The sequence below is a fragment of the Leptopilina boulardi genome, unplaced genomic scaffold (assembly GCF_019393585.1).
Source record: "Leptopilina boulardi isolate dan_hultmark-lab unplaced genomic scaffold, ZJU_Lbou_2.1 LbouV2_405, whole genome shotgun sequence".
Lineage (NCBI taxonomy): Eukaryota > Metazoa > Arthropoda > Insecta > Hymenoptera > Figitidae > Leptopilina > Leptopilina boulardi.
In genome coordinates, this window is record NW_026137980.1 from 68571 (window position 1) to 94436 (window position 25866).

The 25866-nt window shown below is 26.3% G+C and overlaps 2 protein-coding genes across 2 annotated transcripts; both read left to right on the plus strand.

The window, feature by feature from the left end:
- The first annotated feature begins 110 nt into the window (after nucleotides 1-110).
- Nucleotides 111-10046, plus strand: LOC127289315 (odorant receptor 9a-like). Its single transcript, XM_051317171.1, has 7 exons — nucleotides 111-289; nucleotides 7579-7837; nucleotides 8039-8161; nucleotides 8254-8344; nucleotides 9009-9145; nucleotides 9551-9683; nucleotides 9819-10046. The coding sequence occupies exons 2-7, from the start codon at nucleotides 7608-7610 to the stop codon at nucleotides 9873-9875; spliced, it is 771 nt and encodes a 256-aa protein (XP_051173128.1). The 5' UTR covers nucleotides 111-289; nucleotides 7579-7607; the 3' UTR covers nucleotides 9876-10046.
- Nucleotides 10047-18026: 7980 nt separating this feature from the next.
- On the plus strand, nucleotides 18027-25367 carry LOC127289300 (uncharacterized). The gene is made up of 4 exons (XM_051317150.1): nucleotides 18027-18261; nucleotides 20594-20726; nucleotides 24981-25106; nucleotides 25314-25367. Exons 1-4 carry the CDS (start codon nucleotides 18086-18088, stop codon nucleotides 25365-25367), a joined length of 489 nt encoding a protein of 162 aa, XP_051173107.1. The 5' UTR covers nucleotides 18027-18085.
- Nucleotides 25368-25866: the final 499 nt, after the last annotated feature.

Here is a 25866-nt window from a genome sequence, read left to right on the forward strand (position 1 = left end):
TCTTTACTTTGTTTCTTCGTAAAACTTTAATCAATATCACTGCAATAGCAGTGTCTATAGATTCTTTATAGATAAAGCTGAAGCTAATACCAGTCTTGCTGTGACTTTCACTGATCTTACTATACTCTTATGACAAATAAAATCTGATGTTTCTGTAGTTGTCTCCAAACAACAAAGAAAATATATAATTTCAGAAGATATATAATCTTGGTGGGGTTTTGGATATTTGTATGGTTCTTATTCTTCTCTTTATAAAAATGAGTTAGTGGATTTTACCATTTACTAGTTGGTTAGTTTATGTACAATTTTACCGTTACAAAATAAATTGGTAAAGTCATATATTTCTATCAGACAACAAGAATAGAAAATCTTCAATTAAAATATATCAAAATTTATTAGTTAATACAAAAATATTAGCTTGTTGTTAGTTAATTTCCATTTGATAAAGTGACCACAAGGCAAAATCAAGAAGACATGTTTCTAACATCGATTTTGTCTCAAATTTCTTAGTAGATGAAATCGATGAATTGACTTTTTAACCATGGGAAAAATTTAAGCAGCCTTTACGTTGCTTATAACAAATTTTGAAATTTTAAAAACTTAATAAAAATTTACCCACTTGGTGTCATACAAATTTTATTTATTTTATATCAATACTATTAACAAATAAAAAATTTACAATTTATAGGTAAAAATATGAAAATTTCAGATTTTGTAATCACTTTGTTGATTGTTTTCATTTCTTAAAAATGATCTAATAAAATGAAACAACTTTTTTTTGCAAAGTTACCCAGTGAGCACACTTGCTCATAAGACGTTCTGAGGATATCTTTTTGTGAACGTTTTTTGGACTCATTTTGAGCTCAGGTTTTTTCTGTGATTGCAAAGTTCGTAAAAATTCAGAAATTGCATACTTTCAAATTAATATTTATTTTATATTTAAAATAAAAAATAAAGAAAGCGCTAAGAAAACCTGAAAGTTCATCACAAATACTCTAAATTACGTGAATTTTTATTTTATTTAATAATTCCACTTTCTCGAAATTAATAGAAAAAAATCGCAAAATTAGGTTATTTTAATATCTATTGTAATAATACCTATTATTTTAATTTTATCACTAGTTTAATCATTAACCCCTTAACAGTCGTTGTCCCATAAATGTCCAAAAAAAGTCATGCCACCTTTGTCATTTTGGATATATTAGAAATGGGTTTTTAGGGTCGCTGAATCCGAATTTGAGGTCAGAATTAAAAAATTCAAAATAACGGACCCAAAATAATAGCGTCCAAAAAATTTAAAAATTGACAAAATTTACATAAAAATGATCGCTTTAGGGTTTTTGGGGTAGCCAAATCCAAATTTGAGGTCAGATTTAAAAAGTTCAAAATGGCGGACCGAATATGGCGGAAAAATTTAAAATTGATTCGATTCGTTCAAAATTTGGTACTCGGGAATTTTTGGGGTCGCTGAATCCAAATTTGAGGTCAAATTTAAAAAATTTTAAATGGCAAACCACTATGGCGGAAAATTTTTAAATTAATTTGATTCGTTCAAAATTCGGTACTCGGGGGTTTTAGTAGTCTATGAATATAAAATTTTGAATTTGTTAAATCTAACCTCAAATTTGGATTCAGCGACCCCAACAACCCCCTAGTATCGAATTTTGAACGAATCGAATCAACTTTAAATTTTTTCCGCCATCTTGGGTCCGCCATTTTGAATTTTTTAAATCTGACGTCAAATTTGGAAAAATAAAAACGAAAAATTGATGGAGAAAACTTTTTTCTATCAGAATCACCAATCAATAAAAAATTAAATTTTTATATCACATATATCATATAGAAGTAACTTTTAAATAAGACCGCAACGATTTAATTCGAAATATAATTTAATTTTTAGACCCAGAATCAAAAGAAATACACTCAAATTTTTTGAAAAACGTATCCTTGGTAAATAGTGTTATTTATTTTGTTTAGAAAAATATAGCTTGAGTAGTGAACATGAAATAATAAAATTTCGTGCGATAATGGATTGAAGATCGTCAACGACGATCTCTTCTAATAGATATGCTGGATTCGTCAGCATTCATTGAAATACCAATCATTGACATTCATAAATTTTTTTCCCTTCTTGTTGACGAATAATTAATTGATTTCTCATTTAGATTAATATTTTTTTCCAAATCTAATATACCTATATATATAAATATCTATATAAATAAATGAAAACATATAAACATTAACAATCAAATATTTGATTATAATTATATTAGAATTTTATTCTAGTTTTATTCACTTCATTTTATTATACTCTAATGTAGAAGTGAAATACTCTAATAGACTAAAAAAAATTTCTAATGTAAATGCAAATATACATACTGCGTATACACATAAAATTGTATAGACATAACAATAAAATCAAATAAAAAATTCATAATTATAATAGTTCCTCTATGTATACAGTGTATCTACTTTTATGATTCCTAATTTAAGTTTTCCCTATAGAAATTTTTTTCCAAGTACTTTTTTTCCTTTTAATGTTAATTCTCAAGAGATTTGTGAAAAATGGAAAACTTTTTTAACATTCCTCAATTTCAAATTAATAGATTTTTATTGATTTCTCTCGGTCTTTGGCCATTTAGAATGAAAGTGTTACAAAAAATGTGTTTTTTACTCTTCATCTTTTTCGTTTTTTGTCAGACGTTTTTACAGGTACGTTAATTTTGAATCATTTTTTCGTTTCTTTTTCTAGATACCTTAAAAATGTTATGTATATATATATTTATTACACACTGAGAGAAAAAATTGATTGGGGTAACCCTATTTTGAGGTGACCATTTTTATTTAGTAAACTATACTGCTGCTAACATATATTAGTTGTAGTTACTATTGGTTGGCATAACTATATTTTATTAGTTGGTTTAACTAACTAGTTTGTTGGAATAACTATTTAACCCCTTCGCAGTCGAGTAGAAAAATCGTTTGTGGGCCTAAAACGGTCCAAAAAAAAAGTTTCCAAAAAAATTTTATATCATATTATAGGTTATTGGGGTCGCTGAATCCGAATTTGAGGTCAGATTTTAAAAATTCAAAATGGCGGACCCAATATGGCGAAAAATTTAAAATTGATTCGATTCGTTCCGAATTTTGAACGAATCGAATAAATTTTCAATTTTTCCGCCATATTGGGATGTGCCATTTTGAATTTTTTAAATCTGACCTCAGATTTGGATTTAGCGACCCCAAAAACCCCAAAGGAACCATTTTTATGAAAATCAAGTCAATTTAAAAATTTTTTTTTGGACGCCATATTGGGTCCGCCATTTTGAATTTTTTAATTTTGACCAGAAATTCCGCTTCAGCGACCCCGAAAACCTTAGTATACACATTGACACTCAATTCTAATTATATGTTTAGTATTTTTTTTCTAATGTAGACATATATGTCCAAAATCACAAAGGTGGCACGAATTTTTTTGGACATATATGCGCCATCGACAGTCAAAGAGTTAATTAGTAACCTTACTAACGAAATAGTTAGGCTGACAAACTAAATGGTAACAGTAAGTAATATAAATTAGCAAAAATACTCTTACTAACGAAATGGTAATCACAACCAATCGTTTCTCTCAGTGCATAAACCTCTCCTTATAAATGCAACATTTTGTTGCATTTTAACTTCATTAAAATGAGTTCTATTTATTTGCAAATTTGTCCTTTATTGTATTTTTTAAGCTAGGAACTATAATAAAGGCATCTATGGAGGGAGACATTGACGTTACTCTAGAAACTGTCCCATATACTTTACTCGACTTGATAATTTTAGCAAATATCATTTTATGGTTAATTTACTTCACTAGTGTGAGTTTTTTTTTAACTCTTAAATGTAATTTTAAAACTCATTTGATAAATCATTATTAGGAAAAAATGCATAACAAAATTTAAAAAAAAAATTATTTTAACAACAAAACATTTGGATCATATAAAATTTTGATGTTTTTATTTAGCCAAAAACAGAATTTTTTTCACTGTCCAAAATCAAAATTTTGTTAATTCAACCAATATTTTTAAGGTTTAACTAAATTTTAAAAATATTAAAAATTATAGTAATATTTATATTAAATTTAGTCTAGAGTAAAGTTATTTAAAAATTTTTAACGGTTTTATAATTTTAAATTCTTATATTTTTTTCAGATAAAAAAAATTTTTAAAAATATGTACTCTAGTTGGCATTACTTTCTTCCTGAAGAAAGATTAATATTGGAGGAATATGCTGATAAAAGTCGAAAAATTACTGTAACCTATGCTTGCAAGTGAAATAATTAATTCTTTTAATTAGCGTTTATAAATCATATTGAGCGAATGTTGATTACGATGCCGGTGTCCGTATGACGTTCTCACGTCAACCTCAAAGTCAACACAAGGTCAAATACCTTAATTTGAAATATTTAATTTTTTTTTACCCCACTTTCAGAAAGAGCGGAAAATGTTACATCCAGATATGTTTTGACCTTCTTTTAAACTAACATTTCAAGGTCATTTCAAGGTCATCTAGAGGTCAAATTCTTCTATTAATTTCTAAGCGGGAATTTTATCCTGGAATTGGTCCTAGAACAGTTGCTTCTTATGTTTTTGGGGTCGCAGATTACGATGCCGGTGCGGTGTCCGTGTGACGTCATCAGGTCAGCATCAAGGTCAACTCAAAATCAAACACCATAATTTAAAATATTTAATTAGCGACCCCAAAAACATAAGAAGCAACTGTTCTAGGACCAATGCCAGACTAAAATTCCGGGCCAGAGAGTAAAAGAAGAATTTGACCTCTAGGTGACCTTGAAATGTTAATTGAAAAAAAGGTCAAAACGTATCTGGACGTAAAATTTTCCGCCCTTTCTTAATCCGGGGTCAAAAAAATTAAATATTTCAAATTAAGGTATTTGACCTTGTGTTGACCTTGAGGATGACGTGATGGGGTCATACGGACACCGGCATCGTAATCAGCGACCCTAAAAACATAAAGGTCTCCTACGCTTAAAACATGTCCACCTCAATTTCCCTTTGTGGTCTTGTGTAATGTAGGAAAGACCAGGAAAGTAAATAGTGTATTTTAATTTATTTAAAAAAAATATCCGTATGTAATGTGTGTGTACTAATTTTACATTTGCCTCAATATCTCATGTACCAGAAAAGTTTCTGACCTGAATTTTTTTCAAATTGTAAATCTTATTGCGGGGGATATTACATAGTAGTATTTGAACCTGATTAATCAAGTTTATATTTTTACATTTTAAAATTTTCAAAAATAGGGTAACTGCACCAGAGGTGGATCAACTGAGAGAAAAATGGTCATTTGTGTTTACACGTTTGTAAGTAAATGAACCGCAAGTGTCGGTAATTGTTAAGAAAGTTATACAGATCAATATTACAATTTAAAAAATTTTTTAAATTCATCGCGAAGAAAGCAGGACAATTACTAAAGTGGTGACAGAAAACAAGAGTTTTCCTTAGCATGTAAGTTAAGAGTATATTTTGGAATAGAAAGCTTTGGAGCCATTTTAGGACAATTTTTAATTCTTTTCACAATAGGAGGCACTTCGTTTCATCCCCATAGAGCCCTGAGAACAATATTTACGTCTGTAAGTAGCGCGTGTCCATTGTTTTGGGGTGATCCACGACTGGAACCAAAAAAGTAACAAAATCTAGTGGTGGATCAATCCTACTTTTCGCCTGTTGACGCATTGTGGACGCTCCACTTGACATGAAGTTTTTGAGTTTTTATTTGTTCTTCAACTACTTTCTTCTTTTGTCTTCAAAATATGTTTCTTAAATTTAAATTCAAAAACTTATTTAAGTTTTATTTTGTTTAAAACTCGACATTAATAATTCAAATGTTAAATTTTTTTAAGTAAAAATTTTAGTTTCGTTTAATTAAAAACTTTGTGAACTGAATTTTCTTCGAAAATTATTAACATAAAATTAAATTTTGTTTAATTCAAAATTTTATGAATTAAATTTTCTTCTAAAATTTTTAACATAAATTCAAATTTTAGTTTTGTTTAATTAAAAAATTTGTGAATTTAATTTTTTTTTTTAATTTTTAACGTTAATTTAACTTTTAGTTTTGTTTTATTGAAAATTTTATGAGTTAAATTTTAGTTAACACTAATTCAAATGTTTATCAATTGTTAACATCTGATTTCAAATTGTTAAATTATTGTTGAATTAAAATACCCAGAATTAATAAATGTTATTTATCATTGAAACTGAAGCTTTAAGAGTTTCTATTTATTTATTAGCACATTTAGTCACATTATACCTATAGAAATGAAAGAGGAGGGGATAAGTATGGATAGGAAAGTGAATTTGAAAATCTGTCCGTAATTTTGAAATGCAATGTTTTTTAGTATGATTTTTTAAGTGATCCACCACTGGAGCAATCTATAACCATGACTGGTGCAAACAGTGATCCAGAATAGGATCATTGACAAATTATCTTTGATGGAGCATTAAAGTAAACGTAGGTGTCAAAATCAAGTCCAACCTTAAAGGAAATGTCTATTGGAACTATCTGGTCCATAATACTATAAAGAATAACCTCGATTTTGTCTAAAAGCAACCTATACAGAACTTCAAAGTCAAAATAAGAAAGTTAAAGGGCTTAACTGATCCACCACTGGTGCAGTTACCCTATGTTTTTTGCCCATAACTTTAAAAAAACACCTATAGATATTTTTTTTTTAATTTGTAAACCTTTTTAAGACGCATCTTTTGTCCTATTTTTGTTTACCTTTAAAAATAAAATATGACGGAATTATTAACGATTAAAAAGTCAAAAAAATTGAAAAATCTGAATTTTTCATATTTTTAACTTAAAAAATTTTCATTCTTTGAATTATTACAACAACAAAAATCCTTGTATGCAAAGTACATGCATTATTTTTCATTTAAATTTATTATATTTAACTGCATATTAAGAATATATATTAAGTTTGAATCAAACAAAATTTATGTTGAAATGGAATATATTTTCTCAGTATAGCTTGTAAGTCATTACTCGGAAGTTTTAGGGTTTGATGATTACGAATCTGACATTAAATTTTCAAATTCATCAAATTTGCCCAAAACTTGTGCCTGGAGGTATTTGGGGTTGCTTATGATAAATTTAATAATCACTCTCTAAATCTGAATTAGTAGTTTTTCAACTAATGAAAGAGTGCGGATTCGTTTACCAATTGGATTAGTAACAGTTTTGACTGTTTTTTAGTAGGAAACTACTAATTGCTAGTAGAAAACTACTAATTCATGGTGTAAATCGGCTTACTAATTTGGAATAGTAAAAAAAACGACTTACTCCATAAATGAGTAGTTTTCTACTAGCAATTAGTAGTTTTCTACTAAAAAAGAGTCAAAACTGTTACTAATTCAATTGATAAACGAATTCGCACTCTTTCATTAGTAGAAAACTATACTAATTCAAATTTAGAGAGCAGTAATTCAGAAACCTCCGAGTTTCAAGTCATATCAACGCAATGTATACCTATACTTAAAAATAATTAGATAATTTTAAATTATATTTTAGGGAGTATATACGGACCTCTTTTCCCATTCATGATTTTTGAATTATATTTAATTCTAACAAATTCATTTTCACACACAACGGAGACAACTATGCAATTTCTTTATCCAGTAAAACAATTTTTGAATATTCAAAATTATTATTACTGGGTTGTTGCAATCACATTTTTTGGTACTTTTGCTATGATCAGTGGATTCGTTGCTTTTGATACAATATTTGTCATTTTCATTCAACATGCTTGTGGAATGTTTGCAATATTGATGTAAGAATATGTAATATACAATTTCATACATTTGCAATTTTATGAAACAAAATATGCTTAAAAATTTGAGTTACAGAAAAATTTTGTTTAAATTCATACCTAATAATATTTATGAAGTTTGCATGTTTCAATTTTTCAAAAAAAAAAACATTATATCATTGACATATATTGAAAAAGAATAAATACCAAATTATTTTACAGTGAACGTTTAAAAAATATAAATGGAGATAATGCCATTTTTCTCAAGCACAACAATAATAAAAATCAAGATAAAAATTGTAAAATTCTTATTGAATGCTTGGCAGTACATGAAATAATTATTGAGTAAGTTTTTTCTAGTGAAAAAAAAATTAAATTAATATAAACTTTTTACATTACTTTTGAATTAAATATTAACATGATTTTATTATATTTAGATTTACAGATTTAGTTAATTCTACCTTTTCTTTAGGACTACTAATATCAACTATCTTAAACTCAATTCTTTTAAGCTTCACATCATTTTGCGTAAGACTAATTATTATTATTATTATTCAACATCAAAATTTTGTTTTACAGATACCTAAATAGGGTGAAGGAACCAATTACAGAGACCGTTCCAATTAAGAACCTAAAACATTGTCTTTAAATAGTTTTTTTGTGGATCTAAAAATAATATATTATATTTTACACTCAGTAAGAAGCGAGAATTCCATTTCTGTCAAATTATTTTGTTTTCATTTGGAGTAATTAAAAATAATCTCAATTCAATTCTTTTCAATGCCATTTAAAAATTTTATGCTAAAAAAATGTATTGGTTTGAAGATTTAAACCTTCGATTTTTTTGTGCTGAATTCGAACAACTTGTCAGTGCAGCTATATATTTTATAGATAATTTTAAAGATACTTAAAATGAAACTTATTTTAGTATTTTAGAAATTAAAAAGAATTTAAAAGTGAACAAAATATTAAAATGGAACATATTGGAATTCAAACTTGACCCAACAGAGAATACAAAAGAATTGGACAGAAATGGAATTCAAAAAAATATTATGTAATTCATCATTTTCTTTAAAAAAGGAAAAAATTGTCAATTCTAAATGGATAAATGGTTATTAGTGCCTTTACCCTATATAGATTAAAGTTATAATTTTATTACAAACTATGCATGAAGTTCTATTGTATATTTTAGGCTCGTGAATATAGACATAATCCCACTATTATGACGAGGTACATAATCTTAACTGTAGTTGAGATATTTCATCTTTTCAATAAATTTTGGCAATGTCAAACATTAATTGATCACAGTATTTTATTTAGAAATTCTATGTAAGTATTAATAAATATAAATATACGTATAGGTATATCACAGATTTCTGTTACCGACATGTACCGACACTTGAGAAAAAAGTGGTTCTGATCCGTGCTAAATGTAAAAAGCCATAAAGATTAATATGGGAGGAGATATTTAGCGCTATTTCGTGAAAAAAACAAACAATGCTTCATTAATCGCGAATTTTTTTTGTAAAAAACTGAGAAAGAAAATATCAAAAAACGTATAAACTATCATCAAACTGTTTGCTTTTATCACAAAACAACGCTAAATATTCTACTCCCTTTTAACTTTCTATATTTAGCACGGATCAGAACCACTATTTTCTCAAGTGTCGGTAACATGTCGGTAACAGGAATCTGTGCATCGAACACTCCCTGTATATCTACTTATGATTTTAGATATGATTCGAATTGGTATAAAGTATCACCTAAAACAAAAAAAGTTTTGTACATTATGTTAATTAGATCGAAAAAATTGTGTACAATAACAGCAGGAAAATTCTTTGAAATGTCTTTTCATACTTTCGGGAAGGTATGGAAATTTTTTTAAATATGCGGATAGTTTGGTCATTTTAAACTACATTTAAAATTGATATATATATATATATATATATATATATATATATAATTAAAAATATATAATGTAAATTTTAATTTTACTTTCAAGATTTTAAAAACAGCTGCTTCATATTTCACAGTTTTAGTAACTATAAAAAAAGTATAAAAATTTTCGAAACAACCTATGATAAAAATACAAATATTTTGTTAAATGCTAAAAACAAAAATAATTGTCAAACTGTGACGCGAAATTTAATCAACTGATGAGTAATTCCAGATGAACTTATCACAAAAAAATTGTTGGATAATAATTATGCTATGGAGAATTAATATAATTGTAGACAAATTTTTCTATTAAACCAATTGATTAAAATAAAAGTCTGTGAATTTTTTTAATTACATTATATACATGGAAATATTGAACATTGTAAAAGTTGATTTTATTTGAACATATACCGTATGTCAGACTTCTTGATGTGACGTATATATACGTTTGGGAATATCCACATTCTAGGGAAACTCGATTCTCTCCTAATGACATAAATATTGGTTTTTTTTTTGTTAAATATATTTATGTAAATACTTACTTTGTATTTACAAAAACTTTTACAAACATTAACAAAAACAAAACAAAAATAAATTTCATAATTTGACTAGTTTTTGAAGGTGTTCAACATATTTTCTTGTACTAATTTAATTCTCAAAAAATTTTGTAAATGGATAATTTTTTTAAATTCTCTCAATTTAAAATTAATAGATTTTTATTAATTTCTACTGGTTTATGGCCGCTTAAAATAAATTGGCAACAAAAATTGTGTTTTTCGCTCTTAATTTTTCTAGTTTTTTGTCAAACGTTTTTACAGGTAAGTAAAATTCTTTTTAGAAAGTTTATCGAAAAATATGTATATATGAGTCTATAAACATTTTTCTTTTTATTCTTGACAATTTTAATTATATTCTGAATAATCACAATTTTCTATATTTAAAATAAAGTAGGTAATTTTTTACGAGATTAAATTTTTTTTAAGGTAGGAACTGTAATAGTGGCATCAAAAGAAGGAGACATTGTCGTTCTTTTAGAAGCATCGCTAAATATTTTTATCGACAGTATGATTATATCATTTATTATATTGTGGCTAATTAAATTTACTACAGTGAGTTGTTGTTTTTTACTATTATAATGAAATTTTATAAATCGTTTAATAAATGTTATTCAATCAGATAAGAGTTGATATAACAGTAATATATTCTTTTAATTTGAATCATGTTCAACATATCGTTGACATTAATCTTTTTGATTATGCTCAAAATTTTTTTACCGTTTTGTACCCTTCAAAAAAGCACTTCATGGTTTTTTTCAAATTTTTTTATCAAGCCGTTTTCGAGATGTGAATTTTTATAAAATTTTAATGTTTCATATTTAAATGTTCATAACTTCCTTAAAAATGCATCAATTTTAAAAGTTTTTCTTTCAAAATGTGTGTTTTTAACTAAAGTTTTCAAAAATTTCATGCAAAAAATTATAAAATTAAAATTTTTTATATATATTTTGTAATTTAACCCTTAACTGGCACCATGGGTCCAGTAGACCTAAGAATTTTTTCGAGATCAAATTAATTGAATGTGTAGCTTTTACGAAGCTGAAGTACGCAACGTTTATGATAAACAATTTTTAAAGAAATAATTTTTTAAAATAGAAAATTCTATAATTGTTTGCCTAAAAAATATTTTTTTTATAATTTGTTGATTAATGAAAACTACAAGGAATATTTTTTATGCAACCCAGATAGCACGGAAACTTGCAGCAAGCTTGCGGCAAGTTCACCGTGCAAGCTTGCCAAGCTTGCCCCTCAAATTTGTTTCGAAAATTTTCTCGTTAAGTTTCCAAATGAAAATAAACAGGACATAATTAATAATAATAAACGTCACAAGGATTTTCATATTTAAAAAAAACAAATAAATTTTTTTTTAATTTAAAATGTATTTTTTAAAAATTGCAGCAAGCTTGCTGCAACCTTTCCAGAAGCTTGTTGAAATTCTCCTGCAACCTTACGTAGCAAGCTTACAGCAGACTTTCACGGCAAGCTTGCCGCAATCATTCTTAGTATGCTTGCAGCAATCTTGTAGCAATCTTTCATGGCAAGATTGCAGCAACCTTTCCTGGAAAGCTTACAGCAAGCTTTCACGGCAAGCTTGCCCTGGGTGGGACATTTCGCTAGCTCAGACAAGCTTGCAGCAAACCTGCGCGGCAAGCTTGGCAAGCTTGCACGGTGAACTTGCCGCAAGCTTGCTGCAAGTTTCCGTGCTATCTGGGAAAGAATTATAGAATTTTTCATTTTAAAAAATTATTTCTTTAAAAATCGTTTATCATAAACGTTGAGTACTTAAGTTTCGTGCTCTTTTTTCAAGGTTACAAAACGGTAAAAAAAATTTGAGCCAAATCAAAGAGGTCAAACTCAACGATATGTTGGTTTAAATGGAAGCCCTCATATATAAAAAATATTCTATGTATATTTCTTATATTTTTTTGTAGATAAAACAAATTTTTAAAAATATCTATTGGACTTGGCATTATTTTCTTCCAGAAGAAAGAACAATTTTAGAGAAATATGCAAATAAAAGTCGAAAGATCACTGTAACCTTTGCCTGCAAGTGAAATAACTAATTATTATTTTTCACGTACTGTTTATAGTAAATATGCACATTAAGCAAAAATAATTTTAATATATGAGATTATTAATTATAAACATAAATATATTCATAATAATTAATTACCTACTATTTTTGAATACTATTTTAGGGAGTTTGTACGGAATTCTTATCCCATATATGGTTTTTTTGTTATATCCCATCTTAACTAAATCATTTCCACAAAAAAATGAGAAAACTATGCAACTTCTTTATCCAGTGAAACATTTCTTGAATATTCAAAATTATTATTACTGTATTGTTGCGATGACATATTTTGGTACCCTTGCTATAATCAGTGCATTTGTTGTATTTGATACAGTAATAGTAATTTTCATTCAACATGCTTGTGGAATGTTTACAATATTGATGTAAGAACAAATATTATTTAATGTTTAATGTGAAGTTTGCATGATTTTATAAAATTTTACTAAGAAAATTATATTACATTTACATATATATTTTTAAAAAAATTAGATAACAAATTTTTCTAGGCAACGTTTGCAAAATATAACTGGAAATAGTGACAGTTTTGATCAGCACAACGCTTATAAAAATCAGGATAAAAGTTGTGAAATTGCAATTAAATGCTTGGCAGTACATAAAATTATTATTGAGTAAGTCTATATGAAGAATATAACTAAATATATACTAGTAAACTTTCACGTAGAGAAAAAAAAGGCTACGGTAACCGGAGACCCAAGTAGTAACTGCCTGAATGACCAGTAGCATTAAAATCAACACAATTTGGGTCCCAACTAGTTTTTGCATAGTTAAAACTCAGACGGTACACCGAGAAAAAAGATTTCTTTGATTCAAAGAAAATTTATATATTTCAAACAAATTATCTTTAATTAAAAAAAAATTATCTTCGTTTCAAAGAAATTTGTTATTTAATTCAAATAAATGTTTGTTTGACCCTATATCTTTGAAACTAAGAAGCTTTTTTTGTTTCAAAGAAAAAAAAATTATTTTTAGACGATCGAAGACGAAGAAGATTCGACTGATCTTCTTCAATTCATGATTGAAGAAAAAGATGTTGAGCATCAAAAGATGTTTGAAGCAACTTCTTCAACAATTAACGATATTTTAAATGATTTTTCAAAAGCTCTCAATATTTCAAAAGATGAAGATATTTTAAAATATTGGAAGGTAGAAAAGATTTACATCCCCAATTATATTCTCTATCAAAAATTGTTGACGCTGCCCATCTAAAAATTAATTAATTGAAAATTAAAAAATTCAAGCATTTCCTACCTTACCCTCCTAATTTTAACCAGACTTTTAATACAGCTTGTGTTTGCCAGCCAAAAATTACTTGGGTCTTAAGTTCTGCCGTGCAAAACTGAAAAACCGCACGGAGAGAAATAGATGGTAAGAATTTATGATCTTAAGATGGTAAAAAGTAGATGTTATCCGGTACTATCGTTATGCTACTCGGTACTATCAAAGATGTTACAAAAAGTATGGTTATGTTACCCACTACAATCAAGATGTTACTTTGTACAATCTGGATAGTAACTAATAGAATCTAGATTGCTGTCCGTATATGTATATGTACTATCTAGATAGTACCCCGTACCATCTATTTCTCTCCGTGCGTAACTTTATTTTTCAAATACCTAGCTTATGTTACACTCTAAATCTGAATCAATGAAAATTTCACTGAATACAAATCAGTGGCTCAGAATTAGTGGTTTCTTACTGATTCTCAGTGAAATTCCATTGGTGAATTAAAGAAAACTGAGCCACTGATTTGAATTCAGTGAAATTTTCACTGATTCAGATTTAGAGTGTAAATTTTTCCTTTTTGCAAGAATATAGAAATTGAAATTATGAAAATTTTGATCCACATCAGGTAGAAATAATTATTTCTACCTTAACAAAACAAATTTTGATCAAAATTTTAATCTCTTTATTTTTATAGAAAAAATGTGAAAATGTAATGGTCAACATTACCTGATTGAAAAATGAAATTGCGGTCTTTCAGTTTTGACCGTAGTCTTTTTTTTCTTTCTGTGTATAATATATTCCTGCACGGAGAGAAATAGATGGTAAGAACTTATGATCTTAAGATGGTAAAAAGTAGATATTATCCGGTACTATCATTATGCTACTCGGTACTGTCAAAGATGTTACAAAAAGTATGGTTATGTTACCCACTGCAATCAAGATGTTACTTCGTACAATCTGGATAGTAACTGATAGAATCTAGATTGCTGTCCGTATATGTAAGATCAAATATGGTATCTGGTACTATCTAGATAGTACCCCGTACCATCTATTTCTCTCCGTGTGGTGTCTTTAAACCTATAGAATGTAGATACTTAGACAGAAGTCTATAATTTTATTAATATAAATTTTATCAGATTTTCAGATCAAGTTAATTCGGCTTTTTCTTTAGCACTACTAATATCAATTATCTCAACCACGGTACTTATAAGTTTTACAGCATTTTGCGTAAGAATTATTTTTTATTTACAATATCTTAGGTTCTTTTAGAGTAAACTACAAAATAAATGTTTAAAATTAAACACTTATTAATAATTTAAAATATGCAGCAAATTTGATGATAATTACATTTTAGGCTCGTGAATATCGACATACTTCCTCTATTATGGTTAGATACATGATCTTGACTTTAGTTGAAATTTGTCAACTTTTCCATAAATTTTGGCAATGTCAAACATTAATTGATCACAGCACTTTATTTAGAAATTCTATGTAAGTAATAAAGTTGAAAATAATTTGAAACATATATAGTAACTACACTGAAAAAAAATTTATTTGATTCAAATAATTCGGTTACTTTTGACTACTATCTAATAAATATTTACATGAACCAAAAAATTTTTATTTGAAATAATTAAACTGTATCAAAAAACTTTTTTTTCAGTGTATCATTTGTTGTTTAATTTTTATAATATATATTCGTATAGTTTAAAAATTATTTTATATAGACTAATAAAACTAATAAAAAAATATACAATTTCAGCTATGATTCAAATTGGTATAAAGCATCACTTAAGACAAAAAAAATTTTGTACTTTATGTTACTTAAATCTGAAAATGTTTGTAAATTAACAGGAGGAAAATTCTTTGACATGTCTTATCACACTTTCGTCAAGGTATGAAAATTTTTTGAAAATATATGAGCCTATTTTCACCGTGTGGATAAATTTAATCTTTCGAGAAGTTAAAGGCAGTAGATATGTTCTGCGTCTGCGCAGAAACTGTATACAAACATTCTGCGCAAAAGCAAAATATATCTTTACTGCCTTTAACCTCACGGAAGATTAAATTTATCCTCACGGAAGATTAAATTTATCCACACGGTGAAAACGGGCTCTACATATTTTAATTTACATTTTTGAATTTTTAATCTTTTTTGCCTTTATAATGTATAATATTAAAAGTATTTTTAATTTTTAGATATTAAGCTCAGCAGTTTCATATTTTACAGTTTTATCAACGATAAAATAATTAAATTTAAAAATTAAAAATTAAATTTCTCCAACATAAAACGGTGTTATTACTTTTGGACAATGATATCGGCTATAAAATAATAATTTATGGTATATCTGACGAATTCCATCTAAATGTTATGACTACTTTATATGTCACTCTTATGACAAACAAAAAATAATTTATATTATTTTTGGCCGAGTCAATTTAGAAGAATAGATTTTTCTACTTTTTTTCGCTTCATCAAGGAATTGAATAAAAGCGTAAATTTACGTAAATTTATCTAAACATTTTAAACATGGCGGACATTTTAATATTTATTCAACCTTTACTAAATATTACAACTAAATATCCGGTAGTTTGTACTTAGACCTTTAATAAATATTTAGTAAAGTCTCAATGCTGTGTGGATAATTATAGACTAATTTTTCTATTGAACAAATGATTAAAATAAATGTGTATAATTTTTTTATTACATTATAAATGAAAATATTGAACACCGTAGACGTTGATTTATTTCAGCATATACCATATGTCATATACTTGTGATATGACGAATACGTTTGGAAATATGCACTATCTAGGGAAACTTGATTCTCTCCTAATGACATAAAAATTGGTCGTCATTTTTTTAATTTATATGAAAATACTTATTTTGTATATATACATAAAATTGTACAGACATTGAGAAAAATAAAATAAAAAGAAATTTCATAATTTGACTATTTTTTCAAGGTGTACAACATATTTTTTTATACTATTTTAGTTTTCAAAAAGTTTATAAAAAAAAATGGACAACTTTTTTAAATTCTCTCAATTTAAGATTAATAGATTTTTATTAATTTCTACTGGTTTATGGCCGCTTAAGATAAATTGGCAACAAAAATTGTGTTTTTCACTATTAGTTTTTCTAGTTTTTTGTCAAACATTTTTACAAGTAAGTAAAATTTTTTATAAAAAGTTTATTGATAAATAAATATGATACGAATTTTTTGAAGTGATATTAATTAATTAATCATAATGTTAATAAAAAATAAAATATTTTACAAACAAATAAAGTTAACGTAATTCCGCATTTTTTGCACCATTCTAAAGAGCAGGGAAAAACCTTTCGCAATCATATAGGTCATAATTTTTTTTATCCTCTTTTATAAACATTTTTTTTTTATTCTTGACAATTTTTATTATATTCTGAATGACTTTAATTATCTATGTTGAAATTGAAATCGATAATTTTTTTATGTCATTGGATTTTTTAAGGTCGGAACTGTAATAGTGGCATCAAAAGAAGGAGACATTGTCGTTGTTTTAGAAGCATCGTTAAATATTTTTATTGACATTATAGTTTTATCAAATATTATAGTGTGGCTATTTAACTTCACTAAAGTAAGTTGTTTTTTACTTTTATAAATGAAATTTTATAAATCGTTTAATAAATGTTATTCAATTAGATAAAAGTTGATATAACAGTAATATATCTGATAATTTTTGAAGGCAAATTATATAGGAATTATTTTTAATATATTTATATTTAAAAAAATATTCTTTCTTTATTAAATTTATACATTTTACTACATCTCTAAATTTTGATCAGTGCAGGTAATAAATTTTATACGAATATATATATATATATATATATATATATATATATATTTCTTGTATTTTTTTGTAGATAAAACAAATTTTTAAAAATATCTATTGGACTTGGAATTATTTTCTTCCAGAAGAAAGAACAATTTTAGAGAAATATGCAAATAAAAGTCGAAAGATCACTGTAACCTTTGCCTGCAAGTGAAATAACTAATTATTATTTTTTCACGTATTGCTTATAGTAAATATGCACAATTAAGAAAATTTATTTTTTTTCTCATATAGAATTTTTTTTTTTAAAATGTTCTACCTATATATATCATATATATATATATATATATGTGTGACGCTCCACGAGAGAAGGGACCTATCCCTGAAATAACATTAGGCTCAGTTTTCCGTGCACCGTACATGAAAACTAAGCCTAATATTATTTCGGAGATAGGTCCCTTCTCTTGTGGAGCGTCACATATATATAAATATGAGATTATTAATCTTAAACATATTTATAATAATTAATTACCATTTTTGAATACTATTTCAGGGAGTTTTTACGGAACTCTTATCCCATATATGGTTTTTCTATTATATCCCATCTTAATTAAATCATTTCCACAAAAAAATGAGACAACTATGCAACTTCTTTATCCAGTGAAACATTTCTTAAATATTCAAAATTATTATTACTGTATTGTTGCGATGACATATTTTGGTACTCTTGCTATAATCACCGCATATGTTGCATTTGATACAGTATTAGTTATTTTCATCCAACATGCTTGTGGAATGTTCTCTCTAAATCTGAATAAGTGAAATTTCACTTAAAATGTGTCAAAAGTCTTCCACGTAGAAAAATAAGTGTATATGCACTTTTAAATAAGTGGTTTTCACTCAAAAATAAGTGAAGTTTCACTTATTTTTAAGTGCATATACACTTATTTTTCTACGTGGAAGACTTTTGACACATTTTAAGTGAAATTTCACTTATTCAGATTTAGAGAGTTTACAATATTGATGTAAGAACAAATTTTATTATGGTGAGGTTTAATGTGAAGTTTGTATGATATTAATTAAATTTTAATAAGAAAATTATATTACATTTACTTCAGAATTACGGTAACTTTATTCGTTTGTAAAATATTTGATTTGTTATAAACATTAATTAATTAATTAATTAATATCTCAAAAACTTTAAAAGATCCCACTCTGAAAATTACATGTTTTGTAGGAAATTAGTCAAGCTTTCCATTGAGATAGTTAAAAATAATTTTAAAAAATCCGATTTTGAGATAAACGTAAATTAACATTTTGACCTTGAATTTCAAGGTCAAATGTTATTTAAAAAAAAAAAAATTTCATTAACAGCATGTAGCTCGTCAAAAAAGCTTTAAAATATGATAACTTTTATGCATTCGACTTATAAATATTGTACATTGAAAAAATTTTTTTTTTCAAAAGTCAAAAATTAAAAACGTTGTAATTCAAAAACTATTTTATTAAATTCAATAATAATTGATTTTTAGACTTTCATCAACAATAATAACATTTTTGAAAAGTATGGATTAAATTCGAGAACTTTTAGTTTTTTGTTCGGACATTTCAGGAATTTTGCCTCATATATATATTTAAAAAAATTAGATAACAAACTTTTCTAGGCAACGTTTGCAAAATATAACTGTAAATAGTGAAAGTTTTGATCAGCACAACGCTCATAAAAATCAGTGTAAAAATTGTGAAATTGCAATTAGATGCTTGGCATTACACAAAATTATTATTGAGTAAGTCTATACATAAAATTCAATTTGTAAATTTTTAATATATTACTAGGGTCAGTTGGAGTAAATGGGGACAAAATCGCTATTTTTCACAAATTACGTAAGTTTCTTCCTTTAAAAGGTAATATTTGCGGGTTTATTTTTTTTTTTGTTATTTACATTCCCAGGATTAATTTTATGCATCAGAAAAAAATTTAGATAAGCTTTAAACGCATGAAACTGACTGTCCCCATTTACCCCAAGATTTAGAAAATTTGGGGTAAATGGGGACAGCATAGTTTCTAAGGAAGGTCTAAGAAAAAAGCTTCCTTAAGTATATTACTGTATTAAGGGATGAAAAAACTTGAAAAAAATTGGTAATACGGCAGACAAACTTAAAAATTTTCTTATAATTTGATTAAATTTGCTTCGTTTATGTCTTTTATTTAATTTTTTTTCAGTATTTTGTCTCGCATTTAAAAAAAAAGACTTAAAAATCATACAAAAATTTTTTTTTATTCCTTATGATTTCCATAACAGAAATTCACTTGAATTTTTGATTTTTGTCAATTTTGTTAATAATAACAAACTGTCCCCATTTACCCCAAGTTTTCAAATTCTTATGGAAAAGGGGAAAACTGAAACAGTTTAATTTTGATTTTCAAGTTTTTATGCATTAAGCGATAACTTGAATTATCTTGCTGCCAATTGTCAAGATAAAAGTTTGGCAATATTCAGAACCTCTTGTTGGTGATCTAAGGTTAAAATATTGACGTTGAACTACGTAAATTAAGCTCCAACACCTCTTGTCCCAATTTACCCCAACTGACCCTATACAATGTACTTTAAGAAATGTCTAATTTTATTAAAATAGATTTTCAGATCAAGTTAATTCGGCTTTTACTTTAGCACTACTAATATCAATTATCTCAAACACGTTACTTATCAGTTTTACAACATTTTGCGTAAGAATTATTTTTTATTTACAATATCTTAAGTTTTTACAATAAACTAAAAATGAATGTTTAAAATTAAACATTTATTATAATAATTTAAAATATGTATAGTAAATTTAATGGTATAAATTTTTAAGGCTCTTGAATACCGACATACTTCCTCTATTATGGTTAGATACATGATCTTGACTGTAGTTGAGATTTTTCAACTTTTCCATAAATTTTGGCAATGTCAAACATTAATTGATCACAGCACTTTATTTAGAAATTCTATGTAAGTAATAAAGTTGAAAATAATTTGAGACACTATAGGTATATTTAGTAACTATTATTTTTTGTTGAATTTTTATAATATATTCGTATATATAGTTGAAAAATTATTTTATATAAATTCTAATTAAACTAATAAAAAATATATACAATAATTTCAGCTATAATTCAAATTGGTATAACATATCACTTAGGACAAAAAAAATGTTGTACATTATGTTACTTAAATCTGAAAAGGTGTGTAAATTAACAGGAGGAAAATTCTTTGACATGTCTTATCACACTTTCGTCAAGGTATGAAAATTTTTTGACAATATATGAGCCTATTTTCACCGTGTGGATAAATTTAATCTTCCAAGAAATTAAAGGCATTCTGTTAAGATTATTCTGCGCAGACACAGAATATATCTACTGCGTTTAACCTCTCGGAAGATTAAATTTATCCACACGGTCAAAATTGGCTCTATATATTAAATATATTTTATTTTATAATAAAATATTCATTTTTAAACTTTTTTGTCTTTATAATGTATAATTATTAAAAGTATTTTTATTTTTTAGATCTTAAGCTCAGCAACTACATATTTCACAGTTTTATCAACCATAAAATAATTAAATTTAAAAATAAAAAAATTGAATTATTTCAATAATTATTCGCTTCATACTGGGATAGATGTACTTCATCAGCAAACATTGAAATACCAAACATTAACATTTTTAAATTGTCTATCCTTTCTTAATGACGAACAATTAATTAATTTCTCATATGGATTAAGATTAATATTTTTTTCAAATCTAAAATACCTATATAAAAATATCTATATAAATTAAAACATAAATATTAACAACCGAATATTTGATTGTAATAATTATTATTTTTAACTCGACAAATTTAACTCCCAAATCTCAGTGCTGTTAACTCCCTAATTTTTTACAGTGTACATCACAAAGCAAAACAGTAGGAATATAGAGGTAAAAATCAAAAAATCGTCAATATGAGCCTAACTTTTTTAATTAAAATAAAATCTTTGGAATGTTGAAAAAAAAAATTTTTTTCGTGAGTTTCGTTCTAAAATATGTCAAAAATCATAAAACGCAAGATCAAGGAACACTTCTCTGCTTAATAAAAATTTTTCTAGTAATCACATATTTAAATAATTTACATATAAAAAAACTATACAAAACAAGAAAAACGTTCTTTTTATTTTTAATAACGACTGATTTCACTCTTTAAAAAAAATGTCTGACACGACACGATGACAAAAATAACAAACACGAATTTTTAGTTTTAATATTACTCGAAAACTTCAATTTAATTTCTATTGTACATTTGCACCTTTCTATGCATAGTATAATATGTGAGCATGCTCACATATTATCAAATTGATATCGTACTTCATTTATTTCATATACTATTTTTATCAGTCGTTAAATTTAGCAACTGCAATTAAATAATAATAATAATATCATATATACAGGGAGCGTTCTAATCACAGATTTCTGTTACCGACGTGTTAGCGACACATGAGAAAAAAGTGATTCTGATCCGTGCTAAATGTAAAAAGTCATACAAATTAATGGAAGGAGAATATTTAATAATATTTCGTAAAAAACAAATGTATAAAGTTTCATCAAACTCTTTGTTTTTTTCACGAAACAGCGCTAAATATTCTACTCCCTTTAAGGCCAGGTCCAAGTGAGGCAGTGCCATCTACATTGAAACTAAAATTTTGGAAAATTTTCAACAGCCTTTTCTTGAAAACAAGAAGGTAAAATGCTTTTTTCTTTATGGATAATTGATTATTGGCAAGATATACACCAGCTAAAACTTTTTTTGAGTTAAAATAATAAAAAAAATTTCATGTCAATAAATTAAATATGAGCACTTTTTTCACAAAAACTGTAACAGTACTTTCTCAGAAATTACAATCAAAAATGCAATTTCCATTTGGAAAATTAATAAACGCTAAAAAATACACGACCTAAGATTTACCAATCACGAAAATAACAAAAAAAAATTTTATTAAATATTTAACATATTGATACTACTTTACTGATTGTGAAAGCCCTTTCGTAGATTATGTATTTCAGGTGGTTAGCAACAGCGCCAATCTCCTCCTTTCGGCAAAATCGCGAAACGTCTGGTGACATATATAACCTGCCAAACGGCTGTCATAATGAGTAAAATATGTTATGTTAAAATACTTTTTTTTTGTTATTTTCGTGATTGGTAAATCTTAGGTCGTGTAGTTTTTAGCGTTTATTAATTTTCCAAATGGAAATTGCATTTTTGATTGTAATTTCTGAGAAAGTACTGTTACAGTTTTTGTGAAAAAAGTGCTCATATTTAATTTATTGACATGAAATTTTTTTTATTATTTTAACTCAAAAAAAGTTTTAGCTGGTGTATATCTTGCCAATAATCAATTATCCATAAAGGAAAAAGCATTTCACCTTCTTGTTTTCAAGAACAGCCTGTTGAAAATTTTCCAAAATTTTAGTTTCAATGTAGATGGCGCTGCCTCACTTGGACCTGGCCTTAATCTTTATAGTAGCTTTTTACATTTAGCACGGATCAGAACAACTTTTTTCTCAAGTGTCGGTAACAAGAATCTGTATCAAACATTCCCTGTTTATCTATTTATGAGTTTAGATATGATTCAAATTGGTATAACGCATCACCAAAAACAAAAAAAGTTTTATACATTATGTTAATTAGATCTAAAAAATTGTGTAAAATATCAAGAGGGAAATTCTTTGATATGTCTTTTCACACTTTCAGAAAGGCATGGACATTTTTTTTAAATATGCGAATAGTTAGGTCATTGTACACTACATTTAAAATTAAACTTTATTTATCAAATTTTTTTTTCTACATGCCTGATTTTAAAAACAGCTGCTTCATATTTCACAGTCCGTTAGTAACCATAAAAAATAGTATAAAAATTTCCTAAACAACCTAAAATAAAAACACAAAAATTTTGTTAAAGTTAAAAATAAAAAGTCATTGTCAATCTGTAACGGGTAATTGAATCAACTGATGAGCAATTCCATGTGAACTTATCACAAAAAAATTTTGTATAATAATAATTTAAACTCAAGGGGGAATTTACTCAGGTAGTCAAGTGTACACTCTTCCTGTAATACTTGTGTAATAACGTGTAATACCGTGTAATAATACGTTATTACGGTGCTGTAATAACGCAAAAAAGTCTGTAATATCTCAGTAATAATGTGTTCTAAACTGTAATAACGTGTAGTACTTAGTAATAAGGGTAATATGAAGTGTATTACCGGTAGTCAAGTGTACACGTTTTTAACTAGTAAATTCTCCCTCGTTTAAACTAAATGATTAAAATAAAAGTCTATATTTTTTTAATTACATTATAAATGAAATTATTGAACATCGTAGAAGTTGATTAATTTCAGCATATACCATATATCATATACTTCGGATATGATAAATACGTTTGTAAATATCTACTATCTAGGGAAACTTGATTTTCTCCTAATGACATAAAAATTGGTTGTCGTTTTTTAATGTATATGCAAATACTTAATTTGTATGTACATAAAATTGTACAGACGCATTGACAAAAATAAAAGGAAAAAGAAATTTCATAATTTGACTAGTTTTTCAAAGTGTATACAACATATTTTCTTATACTATTTTAGTTCTCAAAAAGTTTATCAAAAAATGGACAACTTTTTTAAATTCTCTCAATTTAAGATTAATAGATTTTTATTAATTTCTACTGGTTTATGGCCGCTTAAGATAAATTGGCAACAAAAATTGTGTTTTTCACTATTAGTTTTTCTAGTTTTTTGTCAAACATTTTTACAAGTAAGTAAAATCTTTTATAAAAAGTTTATTGAAAAATAAATATGATGCGAATTTTTTGAAGTGATATTAATTAATTAATTATAATGTTAATAAAAAATAAAATATTTTACAAACAAATACACTGCAAAAAAAAGTGTCTTAATATAAGATGTTTTGGTAGTTAGTTTTAAGACGTTTTGGTAGTATCTTTTGATTTATTTAAAGTGTCTTATTTTAAGATGTTATAATAGGAATAAAGCATCTTAATATTAAAATTAACATCTTATTCTAAGATGGGAGCGAATGGAAGATACCATTTCCATCTTAACATCTTGTTTTAAGATACCAAGAAGATACCTTTTTTTTGCACTGTAAAGTTAACGTAATTCCACAGGAAAAAACTTTTCGAAATCATATAGGTCATAACTTTTTCCATCCTTTTATACAATAGTTATGTTTTTTCAAAAAATGCAATGCTTACATTTTGGCTATTGGATCACTTCAGAAATTTCGCTCCATATGTATATAAAACGGCATTTTTTCGATTTTCAAGATCAAATTTCTCGGATCGTGTTCAACGTCAAAAAACCTGTAAGAATTACAATATGCGATCCCAGAAATTAAAAAAAAAATTAAATTCTGTTGCACAGTGTTCTGAATGATTTTAATTATCTATATATTAAATTTTAAAGTTGGTAAATTTTTATGTCATTGATTTTTTTAAGGTTGGAACTGTAATAGTGGCATCAAAAGAAGGAGACATTGTCGTTGTTTTAGAAGCATCGCTAAATATTTTTATCGACATTATAGTTTTATCAAATATTATATTGTGGTTATTTAACTTCACTAAAGTAAGTTGTTTTTTACTTTTATAAATGAAATTTTATAAATCGTTTAATAAATGTTATTCAATTAGATAAAAGTTGATATAACAGTATTATATCTTGAACAGTGCAGGTAATAAATTTTATACGAATATATGTATATTTCTTGTATTTTTTTGTAGATAAAACAAATTTTTAAAAATATCTATTGGACTTGGGATTATTTTCTTCCAGAAGAAAGAACAATTTTGGAGAAATATGCAAATAAAAGTCGAAAGATCACTATAATCTTTGCCTGCAAGTGAAATAACTAATTATATTTTTCACGTATTGCTTATATAGTAAATATGCACAATTAAAATTTTTTTTTCTCATATAGAATTTTTTTATTAAAAAATGTTCTATATATATATATATGAGATTAATTATCTTAAACATATTCATAATAATTAATTACCATTTTTAAATGCTATTTCAGGGAGTTTTTTCGGAACTCTTATCCCATATATGGTTTTTTTATTATATCCCATCTTAACTAAATCATTTCCACAAAAAAATGAGACAACTATGCAACTTCTTTATCCAGTGAAACATTTCTTAAATATTCAAAATTATTATTACTGTATTGTTGCGATGACATATTTTGGTACTCTTGCTATAATCACCGCATATGTTGCATTTGATACAGTATTAGTTATTTTCATCCAACATGCTTGTGGAATGTTTACAATATTGATGTAAGAACAAATTTTATTATGTGGACGTTTAATGTGAAGTTTGTATGATA